General features: G+C 34.6%; 1 protein-coding gene across 1 annotated transcript in view; it reads left to right on the top strand.

Moving 5' to 3' along the window:
• Positions 1-16097, top strand: part of UNC13C (unc-13 homolog C) — a 645800-nt gene that overhangs the window by 529676 nt on the left and 100027 nt on the right. Inside the window, exon 23 of the mRNA XM_008953183.6 lies at positions 4371-4448. Within this exon, the coding sequence (XP_008951431.4) occupies positions 4371-4448 (78 nt within the window). The remainder of the gene's footprint in view (positions 1-4370; positions 4449-16097) is intronic.

Consider the following 16097-nt stretch of genomic DNA (forward strand, 5'->3'; position numbering starts at 1 on the left):
TGTCTCAATGCCAGCCAACTTGTGGTTTTCCATGTAGATAAGGAACAAGACTAGAATAAATCATTGAAAATCAACATACTCATAAAATACTGGAGCTGAGAAAAACAAGGGACTTAAAAATTAGATGAGTATTGGCACCAACTAGTTTCATTTTGGCATTAGTACTCAAATAAGTGTAATTTAGTCTTTCAGTTTTCAAATAAATTGCAAACGTTAATATATGGAACAATGCTGATTTCTATTCTGAATTATTAAAATAGCTTTTTTAGATGATTGAGAAAATATTTATAAAATTCAAACTAGTATTGCAACTTAATCAAAGGCATAAAGAAAAGCTAGATAAAGGTATTTGAAATATAGTAAGATTTATTTTATGATGGAAGGTGAAAGCTTTCTTATTCAATCTATAATATTAGGAGAAATACATTGGCAGCATTGTAAACATTTTGAAAAACAGTAGCTCTGAAAAAAAAAAAAGTGTTTAAAAAGTGAGTATAGGGTTTTTTTTTAAAAAAAAAGAAAAACCAGTTTTTTCCCCCTCCAAAAATCAGTTTCGCTATCAGGTGAATCTAAATTATTCTAAAGAAAGCTACTAGTTTTCTCCCTGAAACCTCAGTGACCTCTTGCTGACAGCTCATTAAGATAAGTCAGTCCTAATGGTTCTTGAGAATTCTATAAGATGCTTCTTTTCCTTAAATTAATATGCTGCCCAGAAATTTTATTAGAACTTTTTGACAACTCAAACAATTATTTCTTATTGCTATTGATTATACTCAAAAAGCAAGATATTTATTTATTGAAAGTATATTATTTCTGATTACAAGATAATACATGTCTAAAGTGTTACGTTGAAAATCAAAACAGTATCTGATAATTTCACAAAAGGATCCTGTTTATACTAGGACAGCCAAATTGAAGATTTTGAAAGGTGACCATGAGCTCCTAAGGCTAATTCCTGCCATTCAGAAAGGCAAATTAGTTTTTAAAAGCCCCTGCAGAGTTCCACTTTATGTATTAACATTCTATATTATATTTTACATTTAATAAACACTGAGATAAAAATCATAACCCAGTATTTATTATATTATTCTAGGTACTCTTTCTGTAGGTTTTATACTTGGAAAAATTAAATCTTTATAAAAAGAAACAAAAGCCCTCCAAATATTACAGCAAAGGAACTTCCTTTTCCTTCCCTCAGTGCTTTTCTTCCATAATTACTAATATCTTGACCAGCCTTATACACTGTTGCTTAAATGCCAAGTATCATTTTAGCTTTTATAAAAGAATATCACTTGATTACTAGGCTTATGTTTTCATTCAAGGCAAATTGAAATGCTTTTGTACATTTCCATGAGTATATATAGTTACTATTACAGATACTTATTTATAATTATTTTAATATCAGATTTCAATATCAAGATCACTGAAACTTGTACCTCTTTCAGTATATCTATGGCAATATATCTATTTCATCTGCAAATTGAGCTAGAAACATCTAAAGATAGACATCATTTAAGATACGACCATAATACAGGCCGGGCGCGGTGGCTCACACCCGTAATTCCAGCACTTTGGGCAGCTGAGGTGGGTAGATCACCTGAGGTCGGGAGTTCAAGACCAGCCTGGCCAACATGGTGAAACCCTGTCTGTACTAAAAATATAAAATTAACCAGGTGTGGTGGCGTGCACCTGTAATCCAAGCTACTTGGGAGGCTGAGGCAGGAGAATTGCTTGAACCCAGGAGATGCAGGTTGCAGTGAGCCAAGATTGTGCCATTGCACTCCAGCCTGGCCAAAAAAGAGTGAAACTCTGTCTCAAAAACATACAAACAAAAAAGATATGACCAAAACATTTGAGTTCTCTGGGTTCAGAATTAAAGACCAGAGTTAAATAAAATATCCATGTCAGAATAATTTGTTTTCTACTGTAACATTTTAAATTGGAAATGGGTCAAAATATTTTTATTTATTTAATTTCACATTCCAAAATATAGCAAGACATCACAATATAAATTAGAATTACTTTTATTTTAAATAATCTTTAAAATATTTTTAAACTCAGAAACACTTTGGCCATGTAGAAGTGTTCCTAGTCTGAAACTTTCATATTCACTATGTTTCAGTTTCCTAACTTTGTTCCAGATTGAGATAAAATTAAAGGTATTATTCTATTTTTAGGGAAAAAAATCAAGATATAAAAATAGGAGGATACAAATTGACTAACATAGTTTGTTTTATCTTACTAAACTCAAAAAGCAATATCCCTGAATTAGGGTAATGTTTCCTTTGCTATCAGTTTCCTTTTTTCATTTACTATGAAGTTGTTCTTTTTTTCATTTACTATGAAGTTGTCGAAAGTAAAAACTGTTTCATGATTAAATTTAAGGTGAATTTGTATAATCTGTTCCCAGTAGCAGTTTGATGAATTGATTCAGTAAAACTGCACTTTGAACATTTCAAGGTCAGGGAACTCTTAATGAAAAGGGAGAGTCTCAAATTTATTTTTGTTTCCCTCCGGATAACTGCATCTCCTCTTTTTTCTCTGTAGTCTAACTTGGGGTCAATAGCAATCCATGTCAAGTGAGCCAAACTGTCCATGTTTATTTTGTTCTCAGTAGCTCTTTTTCATCAGAAATCATCACAGTAAGAAGAGTTGGCAGTTGGCCTTTATTTATAAAGCTAGTACTAGGGTCCTGTTACATGTGACAATAAAGATTAGCTTGAATGTTAATATCAAATAATCTACGAAGAGTCTATCAAGCTAACTTAGACATGGGAAACAAGGTGATAATAACCACTCACCTGTGTAGTCTTCCTGTTTCTCATTATAAGTCATTGTTTTACTTTGACCTTGGATTTCTCCCTGGTAGGATTGCCCAGATTCACACCAAATCTTCCCTTTCTGCAATTAAAAGTAAATGTCAATGACCCTACCTCCTAGTGAAAAGATAGGCTATTGGCTTAGTTTGTGGATTTTGGGTCAAGATGCTGAATCCTCTGAAAATGTGGCCCTACCCACTATGGAAAGGACTAAGCCCAGATCAAGTAGTACTCACTTATGGCTATGGATCAGAATCATTTGTGGAACATTTTGATTCAGCTAATTAAAACAGAATCTTTGGGGGATACATCTCAGATATCTGTGTTAAAAAATAAAGTTTTTAAGTGACTGGAATCAAGGAAACAGAAAGGAATTATTAAATTGTTTGCATAAATCAAAGTGATGATGTGGTCATTTTAAGAGTCAAGTAGAAAGTTTTTCAAAGGTCATTAATGTGGCTCAAGTAATAATAAAATCTTTCCACTGATAAGACCTAACACCTCTCTGACATCCCTTGAGTCCTTTGCATGACTCTGGTTATTGGGTTATTTCTCAGCAACTTGGAAGATACATCCATTTTCCTTCCTTTGTCTATTTCTCTTTCTGTGTCTGTTTTTCTCGGATATACTGGCTCTTAGGAATCAATATACAGCAAAGATTAAATGATTCTATAACTATTATGAATTGTTTTCTAATTATGAATTAATGTTTACTATTCTAAGTTCACATCTAGACCTGTCGCAAAGCTTTACATCTTTGTTATTATTATTATATTATCTGGCTCCTTGGAAACAAGTGGAGAAACATTTTCTAAGCATGTATTATATGTACACCACTGTGCAGTAGTTTGTGAGTAAGAAAAGCAGAAAGAGACACAGCAGCATGTACAATGTATTTAAGTTTAGCTGGTGAGAGTGAAAAGCAACTCAAATGTAAAGCAATGTAAAACAAATGCCAAGTGAGTGATAAGATAAAATCCAGGAAAAAAGAACGCTCTAACCTGAATGATGGATATGAGTCAAATAAGCAAGTAGGAAAATGAGAAGAAAAACACAGGTTAAAGCCAGAAGAAAAACACTTCGAATACCAGCATGTGGTCTTTACCTGCAGCCAGAAAATATATTTAAGTTTATTTTTAAAATGTTTTTGCATTTAAAAAATCACATGGTATTTTGTTTTCCAAAACAGTAAAATAACAGAAGAATTTAAGCTAACCTTTTTCTAAAAGTAAATCTATAAAAACAAAAAGTGTGCTTACTTTCTAAGTATGAAATGTTACAATGTTAAAGATAAAAGAAACTTTAGCAGCAAGTCTCCAATGGTTTATTGTCTGAGTATGTTATTAAATTTCATTCCCCAATGTGGCATTATGTTTCTCCATTTCCATTCTTAACTGTTACAAACTATAATGTTGAAATAGCAGAATTAGTATATACATCTAATATAATAGGAATCCAAGATAGCTATTTTCCACCACTTATAAGTTAAACTCATTCAATAATTTTATATAAAAAGATTGCTCATAATAGTCTTTTTTTCTATATTTAAAGCCCTGTATCTTGATGAACAATATTCAACAACTGCGGGTCCAGCTGGAAAAAATGTTTGAATCCATGGGAGGGAAGGAGGTGGGTATCTTTTTCTCCTACATTTGCTAAAAACCTACTTAGAGATTATTAGCAGCATATCTCTTGCTATGAAAGTGTCTTAATCAAGTTTGTACATGGTTAACTAAGAACAGGAAATGATAATAATCTCAAATTTCATTAACAACTAAAATGATTATTATCCACAACAGAATACTTTAGAAAATACATTAGAAGTGAATGGGAGGCAGAAGGTCTTATGTGTGTGCGCATGTATGTTTGTGTATGTAGTCATATATACACACATATATATTTGTATGCTAATGACTTGTAAAATTCCACAAATTGTGTTTTTCACTGTCTTGTACAATGTCAGCTTGATATCAGTGTTTGGTCTGAAATATGCTTTGTGGTGCTGTTGGTTTTTGAAATACTGGAGTTTATTTTTCACATTGAGAAAGCTCTGTCAAAAACGTGTTGTGTGATGTGTCTGTAACGTGTCATGTCTTTGTCCAACATCTTTGACTTGCAATTCCATGAGCAGAAGAAGGAAGGAGAAAGATTCTTTTATGAGGTTTGTGATAGTAAGCATCTTATCCCTTACCTGGCTGTTCCCTCCAACCCTCACTCCATACCTAAAGACCATTGCATTTTCTACTTATTCCCATTTGCTTGTTTGGAACAGGCAGACGGTGAAATACTAGCTCTGCACCTGCATCTTCCTGCCTGCCACAGTCTTTTCTTTCATAAACTGACCTAAGCATTCAGGGATTGAGGACTGGAGAAGGTGCTGAGAGGGAAGGTCATGAAGCAGGGTTTCTCCCCATGCCCTTATTCCCCTGGAAACAATCTCAAGGGCAGCTATGTCAAGAATATGTAGATATGTACTTCTGTTTAAGATTCCTTTACATTGTTCCTTCCCGTGGGAAAGTTTCTGAGATGTGCGTAATGCTAGGATGCATTTCAAAGTAAATATCCCTTTTATTTCTAAATTTATGTGACTACAAATGTTTCTTTTAAGATTGGTTCCTTCCCATGTGATTTTGCTTTTAACCCCAAGGAGATGTTTTTACACTTCCCCAATGTCTGTTTCTTTTTCAATATTTTGAAAAATGAACTTGCTATTTAGCATTCTACAATGGTGAAGCACTAGAATATATGTGTGATGATGCAAACCTTTAAAAAAATGAACCTTTATGAGCTGTGCCTTCATTGCAATCTCAGTTTTATTTGTATAAAATAAGACCTCATTCCCTAAAGTGTGTTAATGCTTTATGTAAAGTTTGAGGGCATTGATCTTATTTTAAAATTATTCTGCTGAATTAGGTAAGCACAACCAATTAAGGAACATAATGTGAGATTTCCTTTTCAATTTTACTGATGTTTTATATTCAGACTTGAAGTCCACTTAGCATTTAGAAAAGTGATGAAGAAATTATTGATTTCATGTGGGAAATATTATCTCCTTCCTATAAATTTTAAAACCCACAAATCATTTAAGAATAAAGTTATATTTAAAATGTCATATTTCCATAAATTTATCCTTATGCTACTTATGCTATTTCATTACTATTCTGTGTTTAAACTCTAATGTGAATAACATATTGTTGAGCTGAATTTAACCAGATAAATCAGACCTGTACTTAAAGGAACCTGGATGGGCCAAGCCACTTGCTAATTAAAAATGTTATTAAGTGGCTTGTTCACCAATCAAAAATGAATTCCTTATTTCAGATAGAATTGCTGGTTTGAAATATACAGGTTTCACACTATTCATTTTATTTCAAATACATGACTAAACCATAGAACTCCTCCTCTTATTGAAGAACATAATGAAAACAGAAATACTGAGCTTGGTACCTTCTCCCTTTAAAACTCTTGCAATGTCTACTTGCTAAACTCCTCAGACACGATTTAAGAAGAAAACATAAATAAATCAGTGAAATAAAATGAATGCCTAGCTTCTAACAATGTAATCTTCTCCTTTCTTTTTCTAAATATTTTTTTCATTTCTTTCCTTCCTCTCTTTACCCTTTTCTGTGATTTTCTGTTTCTCCTGTTTTCTTTTTCTCCTCTCTATGCATAGATCTTTTCTCTTACTGTCTTCCATTTTCAGCTCAAAGTTTTAGGTAGGGCCAGTCAGCATTTGCATAGAGATTGATGAAATGTCAGGAGGAAGCAAGACTTGCATTCAAGTCTGAGTGCATCATGTGTCCTCTCAGAAAATAGAAGCTTAATTGATACAGAATTATGATAGAGATTCTGATTACTCTGGGGTCTCTAGGCAACAGAATTTCAAAATAATAAGCAGAGTTCTTCTGATATTGTTGTATAAACATGGCAGTATCTAAATGGTTTCCTTAACTTGGGGCTTTTATAAAGATGAAAAAGGATTTGATTGAAAATTATAGAATTCACCCTTTGATATGAGAAAATTACAGAATTCACCCTTTGATGTGCAACGCTTGATACAGACAGGTTCAGGGGCCTTTAAAAGTTATGCAATGTGTTCTAATTCAAATTCCCAGTTTTTTCCTTACAGTGGAACTGGTTGTAAAACCTTTCACTGGTATTATAACCAATTCCACTGTAAATAAGGGAAATATTCCAGGCTAGACCTTATTCTTCATTTAAGAGTTTCTTTTTATTTTATCCCCCACCATCTGTGCTGATATATGTACTTCTTGCTATAAAAACTAAATAGCAAATAACTGCTTGTGCACTTGCTCAAAATGGTTTTTAATGCTATGTGTTTATTAGCTGGCTTCTAACAACAGCATTGCTTTCCTCTAATATTATACTATCTGCAAAGTGCTGGCTGCTTACAGGCATGACTGCGTGCTACTGCAGCTCCCTGCTGCTTTAACCTGATCACCATGTAGTTGAGGCAGCTGTTTTTTCTTCACAGAATCAGCCTCTTTTCCCTCTGGAAATAAAAAGAGTGTTTAAAACCCTTTTTCAGTGGAAAAATTCACTCTCTGTATGGAGTTCAAATGGAAGCATTGCTTAACACCATGATGATCTTGGGATTATGTTGTTGACAATGGTTCCAAAAACAGTCACTTAAGCAATCATTGTTAGACAGTTGCATGGACAATATCCTATGGGCCATGTCAGCACATTTACTTTCTAATGCCCTATTTAGGGAAAAAAAAGTCAAAAGAGAAAAGCAAACCACTAATTTTCTTCTCCTATAAAGTGATTTTCCAACACACTTCTCTGCATACAAATCAGGGGCATGTTTTGGCATAACATCTCTGATTCCTCTAGAGAATATATTAAAAAAAAACTCACAAACCATGAAGAAAAACTAACCTTTAGGAATGGAGTACAGAGTCTGTTTTTTTAAAAAGCACCTCTGGTGATTTTTTTATGTGGATAGAGTTTTGGGAATCACTATACTAAAACAAATAAAATAGCCAACCCATGTTATAGATGTACTAGAGCTACAAGTTAATTTGCACTACAATCCCCATATAATATTACCTGTCCCTTTATAACACAATAACAACAAAATGATTATCAGGGTGCCATGTAATAATTTTCATTCATTGGTGAGTGATTACATTAGGTTACATTATGTTAATAGCTTAATTATTTCATGAATATAATTTATTATCTATCAATTGCAAATAATTACTTAGCTTGTATTCATTTTGTAACAAAAACCCATTGCTGCAGCCCATGAAAAGGACTTATCATTAATTTGTAATCTAATATATACAGGTATATGAAAAAAATCCAAAATTTAATTTCTTTTCAGAAAGTTATAAGATATGGATTTTGAAACTCTAAAGAACTTGTATTATGATCATTGATTTAGAAGGTGCATTAATCCTTCACAATATTTTATTGGTGTAGTCGTTTTAAATGCTGGACTCCGTAGTTATCCATAAGCCCACTAACTGTTGATGTTACTTCAAATTGTAGTTAGCCGTTGTTAAGACATTTAGGGAAAAAGGAGGGTTCGTTTGTTCAGCTAAATTATTTTCATCTGTTGACCACAGGCAGCTCCATTAGGTATAATGATAATGCTATTTGTATTGTTATGACTCAAAAAAGGATTGACTCTTCTGTGTCATATCATGGTGGTAAAATTTCCCATGAGAGTAACTTCACATAAGTCCAAGCAGAATAGAGCCAAGGAATCTGGACCATAACCCCATCATTTTAAAAATATGGATATTGTAATGGTCAACTAAATTATCCTTTTATTTCAGAGATGTATATCTATGTCGCTTTTAATTTTTAATGACAAATTTGATGTGTCAACTAGAAATTGCATCTGACTGCCCAAAAGTGTGTGTATGTAGCTCATTGAAATTCATTGTAATACCTATTAGCCACATGGACCAAGTCATTAGCTAAGCAACCCTAGACCAGGAAGGAAAAACATTAATCATCATCATTTTTCACTTGCCACTAGCCTCTCAACTTTATACGTGCTGAGGCAACAGGAGATGAAAGATCAGAGCTTCAAAGGAAATAATACTCCATGCCAGTAGTTCTTCTTGAACTTCAGCACGCATCAGAACTACCTGATGAGTTTATGAAAAACACACATCACTGAACTCTACCCCCAGTGTATTTGATTCAGTACGTTTGGGGCAGGGCCAGGTGATTTGCATTTCTAAGGAATCTCTGGGTGATGCTGATGCTACTGGTCTGGGGACCATGCTTTGAGAATTACTGCTATATGCTTTCCGAAAAAGAATCAGGCCAGGTGTGGTAGCTCGTTCCTGTAATCCCAGCACTTTGGGAGGCCAAAGTGGGTGGATCACCTGAGGTCAAGAGTTCGAGATCAGCCTAACATGGCAAAATCCTGTTTCTACTAAAAATACCAAAAATTAGCCAGGCATGGTCGTGGGCGCCTGTAATCCCAGCTACTCAGGAGGCTGAAGCGGGAGAATCACTTGAACCCTAGAGGCGGAGGTTGCAGTGAGCAGAGATCGCACCACGGCACTCCAGCCTGGACAACGGAGTGAGATGCTGTCTCAAAAAAAAAATAAAAAAACGAATCAGATAATTAGAAAATAACACAGAATACCCGTTTTTCTTATTTGTACACCAGTCCTGACCAGCCTTTCTGTGTTTTGAATCTTAAGAACACCTGAGATTCAAGGTGTTTGTATGGAAATTGGAACAGCATGCAAGAGTGCAGGCAAGTATTTGTATTAAAGAATAGGATAGTCCCAAAATAAAGGTAGTCAGTTTGCAATCATATACAAAATTCTTGCAGTTTTTTAAGATTCTGGCCTTTATGCTTGAATTTTATATGTAATCTTATAAAAAATGGTGTTATAGTTAACAGAGGCCAAATTTTACATTCAGGTTTCTAATCTGTCTCGCCTTTTCTTCTTAATATAGAAATATAAGTTACTAGTTAATAAATTAATAAGAATCTACTGTTCTCATATTTTCAGGAATTACAAAATATAGACTAAATTATAAAGTATATATTAGATAATAAAATAGACAATTTCAAATTGTCACATTATATCTTTCAGTTCTAAAACTGTTTTCTAAAGCATTTTGAAAAGTTCTTCTTATTTAGTTAGAATATCCATTGTTGCCTACTTACATGTAGTTTATCTGCAGGTGGGCAGAAATTGGGGTACAAAATAAAAATATATTTTAATGCCTGGGGCCTCAAGGAGATTACAAGGTGTAAGGGACTTGGTAAAACATAATTAGACCAGAGATGCCTTTTAGCACTTACTGAAGGATATTCAGAAGCCAGCTGTTCCACGTCTTTCTCCACCTCTGTAAGCATCTCTTCCCCTTGGGGCTGACTGCTGTATGAAAAAAAGATCTGAGCACACTGAATATGATGACAGAATTTACTCCTTCGCTAATTCATTCAACAAATATTTATTTGCTGAGCACTTGTTATGAGCTGTAAATTTTACTAGGAACTGGAGATACATTAATTACTAAGATACAGACCCCACCCTCAAAGAACTTAGAAGTTTTTAGGGGAATCAGAGCAATTAAAGAGATAAGGTTTGTGAGAGAAAAACAACAAGGACACTCCTAAACGTGAAGATATCCTTCAGATGAAAGTTTTAATTGTTATAACTTATCCTGCAACAATTCAGAAATAAACTCAAACCTCACCTCTTGTTGTATAAATAGAGGTAAAAAGGGAAATGTAATTTGGCTGACGTCAGTAAAAGCAACCAGTTATAGCCTCATAGCCCCAGATAATAAAGAGAATTGAATATTAGAAGTGCTGGCCTTTTATTCTGGCAACATGCACAGACTGCCTGGTTTCTTTCTCCTCCTAACCATCTCTGCAATTAGATTTAATAAATTGAACTTAATGGAAAATTAAGAGAATAATAAGGGCCAATAAAGCAAATTATATTGAAGCGATTTAATAAATATGTTTAATAATTTAGCACTACTACCACATAAAGTTTAGCTAACTGCTAAGCTTGTGAAATTAAGAAAAGGTGCTGCTGAGGAGGTTGAAAGGTTTTTTGGTTGGCGAGCCATGTCAAAATGAAATACAGACCGAGGCAGGTGATGCTTGTTAACCTCATTTCCCAGAGCATTTAAGAGAGCTCACAGGGTTACTCATATACTGCCAAGTCTCTTTTTAAACTCACCTCTCTCTGAACCTTAAGAAAACTTAAGGAGAAAGGACACATGCCCCAGCAAGGAAGGAGAGGGAGACGGCTTCACTTTAACTGCCATCTTCTATAAGAAATCTATTTCATTATCTTGTTGTGATCACCTTCAGTTGCTCATGCCTGCTTTAACAAACCATAAACCAATGCCATTACTGGTAAAATTTAACTTCTTTAACCCAGTCAATTCTCTTTTTTGCCCTACTAAGCAGAATAGTCCTCAGACACCCTGAGATAATGGCTCACAGAGAACACTCTGTCCCCAGAACTTGATGGTCAACAGGTCCTGAATTCAGTTGACTTGGTGGACTATATTCACATCGCTGAGCAGTGGTTTATAACACATGCAGGAATGTGAAGAAACAGCCAAATGGGTCAGACAGAGTAGGTCAGGGGAAAAGGGCAGAACAAAATTCTAAACATAAAGTGTCTCGTTGATTCTATTCCTAACTTATCCCTACCCAGTCCATTTTCACACTTAGCCAATAGATGCAACATATAAGCCCTAAATTCCTTTCCCATTGTTATAAAACAGGGATTCCTGTTTTTTTAATGAACATTTTCAGAAGAGAATTTCTTCAGAGGAAATAGCTTCTAAGAATGCAGCTCTTCAGTCCCCATGTGGCTCCAAAAGCATAACACATTATCTGTGCTTTGGTTTTACCCATTTGGAAACAACGAGGAAGTTGAACTATGTGATTTCAGAAATTCTTTTTTTTTCCTAAATTTCTGTCATTATAAGGACAATCCACATGTTAGCAATCCATGAAGTAGAGGAATAGTGTATGTGTTGTAGGTGAGAAGGGAAAAAATGTATAAGAGAAAAGAATGCCACATCACTCATATAAAGCCTGAAGGTGTAATTTAAAGAAAAACAATTCATAGAAACAGAAAAAGCCAAAATTCCTTATATTCACTAACTCAGAACTATATTGAGTGAATTATAAAAGGTAAGGCAATCTTTTTTTTTCCTTCAGTTGTCTAGACTGAAGAACCTCATTTAACATATCTCAAAGGCATTTTGTTGATTTGAAGCACAGTGACAGTTGGATTTACTGCATACTCTCTTTAATTAGGATGGGAGACAGCTATTGATGTTCAACTTTTTGAAACCCAGAAGTTAGAAACATGAATTTATACAACTGATACCTCTAGTATAACATTCATGCAAATCTGAATAGGATAAAGAAAATGCCATAGTCTGTCTGAAAATTGTCATGTAAGTTCTTGGAGTTTCTCCTTAAGAGGCATTTTAAAACGAAACAAAAAACAGGGTAGTATGGTTAGAGCTGGGCACATTTGTTTCCAGTAGAGAGGACCATGTATTCTTTTACTTCTGACAACAAACCACAGTATTCATGCTGACACCACAGGCTTATGAAGTGATTTAGGGCATTTCCAGGAAAGTACCCTACTTCTAGATTCACTAGGGAATTTTTGCTGAATTCTCAGTCATATATTTTAAGTTGAAGTAGACCCTATAAGATGAAAAGATTCCGGTCAAGTGGAAGATTTGAAGGAAAATGATCTTTTAAAAAGAAAAAATAAAAAAAGCAAGAGCCCAGATAAGATTGTGAGAAGTTGCTTGAAGCAATTCCCTGGTGGAAAGCCAGCTTGAAGGATGATACGCCAGTGTCATGATCATATTTGGGTTTATTACACCAGTTAGGAGGATGAAGGGGGGAAACAGGAAATAGGAACACAATGTGTAGATGATTACAGTGGGCTAGAGGAGAAAAATTCAGAATCTGGAAGTGAAGAGGAAAAGACAGGTGGATAAAACATTTCAGAGATATCACCAATCATATTTGGTATGGAAGTAAATATGGAGGGAAGAAAACAGAAGTCAAAGATGACTTTCACATTTCTGCCTTAAACAATTGTAGGCCATTAACCAAATCAGAGGAAATAAGAAGATAAATAAATTAAGAATGGTAATAAGTTGTGCTTTGATATGCTACAGCTGAAGTATGTATGAGCCATCAAAGTGGAAGTTTACTAGGGACTTGGAAATATAGACATGATTCTCAGGCATGCTGTTAAGAATGTTGATAATAGATTTGGGGCCCTTAGCATATGGGTGATAATTGAAGCCATGGGCATGAATTTAATTGCTCAAGGGGAGTACAGAGTAAAAAGAAAAGAAGATTGAAAAAGGAGAATTGAAGGACACTAATATTTCAAGGATATACAGAAGAGGAAAGTTAACAGAAGACAGACAAATCACAGGCAGTTAGAGAAGCAGGGAAGGACCTTGGGAAACAGAGCAAACAACAGTATGAATGAAGGCTAAGATAAATAAGGTCCTTGAAATTAAGAAATCATTGGTGACCATATGGAAACACGTCAGTGGCATATCTGTAACAGAAGCAAGCCACATTGCAGAGAACTAATGAATGTTTAGGAGAAAAGGATGTGGAGTCAACAAGTCTGACACTGTTGTAAGCAGTCTGAAGATCAAAAGAAGGAAGGATATTGGCTAGATGTCAATGAGAATGTAGTTCCAAATAAGTTTGGCTTCTCTTTCATTGTCTGTTGTTTATTTTAACATAAATGTTACTTGAGCATATTTATAGGATGGGGTAATAAAATTAATGGTAGAGGGAATGAAAAGGGAAAGAGATAATTGATGGAACAAAATCCGAAAGAAGGAACCAAGAGTGCAAGTTAAACAGCATTTTTCTTGGAAATAAGGCTTTTTCATGGAACTAGAGGTGAAATTTTTATTTATTAATGTTTTAATGCAAAAATATTGGAGAGTATGAAACCCACCAGAATGATTAAATTTTGGCCCCTGGTGAGATGGCCAGGAAGTTACCTTCCTTCCTGATTTGCACTTCTTTACAGAAAATAACAAACCGATAACACTGATGAGCTGAACACAGGAAAGATAGCTTTGTAGCCCGTAGGAAATGAAGGAAATGAGATAGTAATAAAGACTGTGGAGAAGAAATAAAATTCACACTAAAGATCTTTAATTTCTTCCATGCAAAGTCTATTTTTCAAGAGTTTATATTGAGCTATCTGAAGAGTTTAAATGACTTTTAAATGACTTTGCAACTCATTGCTTGTAACTCTAGCAAGAGCTTGAGGGTCAGTTTAACAATTGCTGCTGTAAGAGAATATATAACATGTATTTTCTTTAGACCTCTAGGGAAATAATCTTTTCTGGAAAACAAACAAACATGTAGTGTGGGTATGGTAACCATTCTTCTGAACCAAACAAATAGCAGGGAAACACCTGACATGGTCTGGCAATGAGATAGATATTTGAAATCAGGATTAACTTGATAACTCTGGAATATATGGTTTCTAAGGAATGAATGATTTCAAGGGCAAAATATCCTATTCATAGTTAATGCAAGGTATCAGTCCAAGGAGATGAAGATGATATAGGACTGCTTCTGTGAGGGAATTTTTATTCTTCTGTCTATCCTCACTTCCTTCCTCAACATGTGGTGAATGCCCATGCATGCAGGACACTGGGACAGATACGCAGGATAGAAAAGTATGAACAAGTTCTATGGAAGAGGTAGATTTATAAGAGCGCATTTAGAGAGAACACTGCATACACAGTTATAGTAAAGAGCATAGTCAGTGTAGAGGCTAGATCTACTAACTGCCTAGGGCTAGCTACACTTGAGCGAAAATTTGCAAAAGGAGATAAGTGAATTACCTTTTAAAGAAAAAGGAAAAGTAAGCCTTAAGGAAAATAACTTAAGATGAAGGAAAATAACTTAAAAGATGTCTTTCTGGCCAGGCGCGGTGGCTCACGCCTGTAATCCCAGCACTTTGGGAGGCCAAGGCAGGTGGATTACCTGAGGTCAGGAGTTCAAGACCAGCCTGGTCAACATGGTGAAACCTCATCTCTACTAAAAGTACAAAAAAAAAAAAAATAGCTGGACATGGTGGCAGGTGCCTGTAATCCCAGCTACTCTGGAGGGTGAGGCAGGAGAATTGCTTAAACCCAGGAGGTGGAGGTTGCAGTGAGCCAAGATCGGGCCACTGCACTCCAGCCTGGGCAACAGAGCGAGATTCTGTCTCAAAAACAAAACAAAACAACAACAACAACAACAAAAAGTCTTGCCTACTAGCTGGCTCTCCCAGACAAGTTATATCTATTACCACAGCTCAGTGGTATAAAATACCTCAATGTTGTAAAACTCAGTTAATACCTATGTGGGATTATAGTTTATTCTGATCATCTGAACCATACTTTGGCAGCCTAGATTTTGAAATTCCCAAGCCCTTCGTAGAGTGGGGAATTAAATCTGTCTTGAAAACTTTATTTTAAATTCAGAATTTGACTCAAAATCCTTAAATTTTCATTGTGTATATTCCTCATTACATAGAAACTTTATTTTTTTAGCCAGCCAACCAATTAAGTTGTTCATACACATGCTAATTGAGTTTCTACTTTAGAATACACTGTGACTTATGAATATTCGAAATTTTTCTGTTCTTTCCCTCTTAATTTTTGCTTTTAACAATAACTCTAAATAACAATACAAAAAGATTCAAGATAATTTTGATGTTATATTACTTATATAACTAGGATAAGGTTTAAACCTTTGAAAAAAGATTAGATTGCCTTTTACCTTTACAAGGTACCCAATAATTTTAAAAATATGCTATTGATAATTCAGGCAATGAGCTCTCAGCTCCCAATCTATTATTTCTTAAAATTTTACAAAATTTGTAGGAGTAAGAAAAATGTCCTCAATTTGGACACATAGAGTAATGCAGAAGAACTCAAAAACTGGTAGTTTTGCTACCTAAAGAGATTGTTTTATTATTAGATGAGTATGATAATTATGTCCATTATGCTCATTATTGAAAAAGATCTGCAATTTGAAGAGCCATGTACATTGGCCTCAGAATTGCTTTGCCTGTTTTAATGGTATGATTCAGATCATGTAAACGTTAAATACTTAACTGAAACTAAAACTTTTCCTTTTGTGGGAGGGACTGGTTACATAGCAGAGACATTCCGTCTGCACCTGCTTAGAAACATACCTATGTATCCAGAAATTAAAATTGTCATCCAATGTTCAAATCA

This window comes from Pan paniscus, chromosome 16, assembly GCF_029289425.2.
Source record: "Pan paniscus chromosome 16, NHGRI_mPanPan1-v2.0_pri, whole genome shotgun sequence".
NCBI lineage: Eukaryota > Metazoa > Chordata > Mammalia > Primates > Hominidae > Pan > Pan paniscus.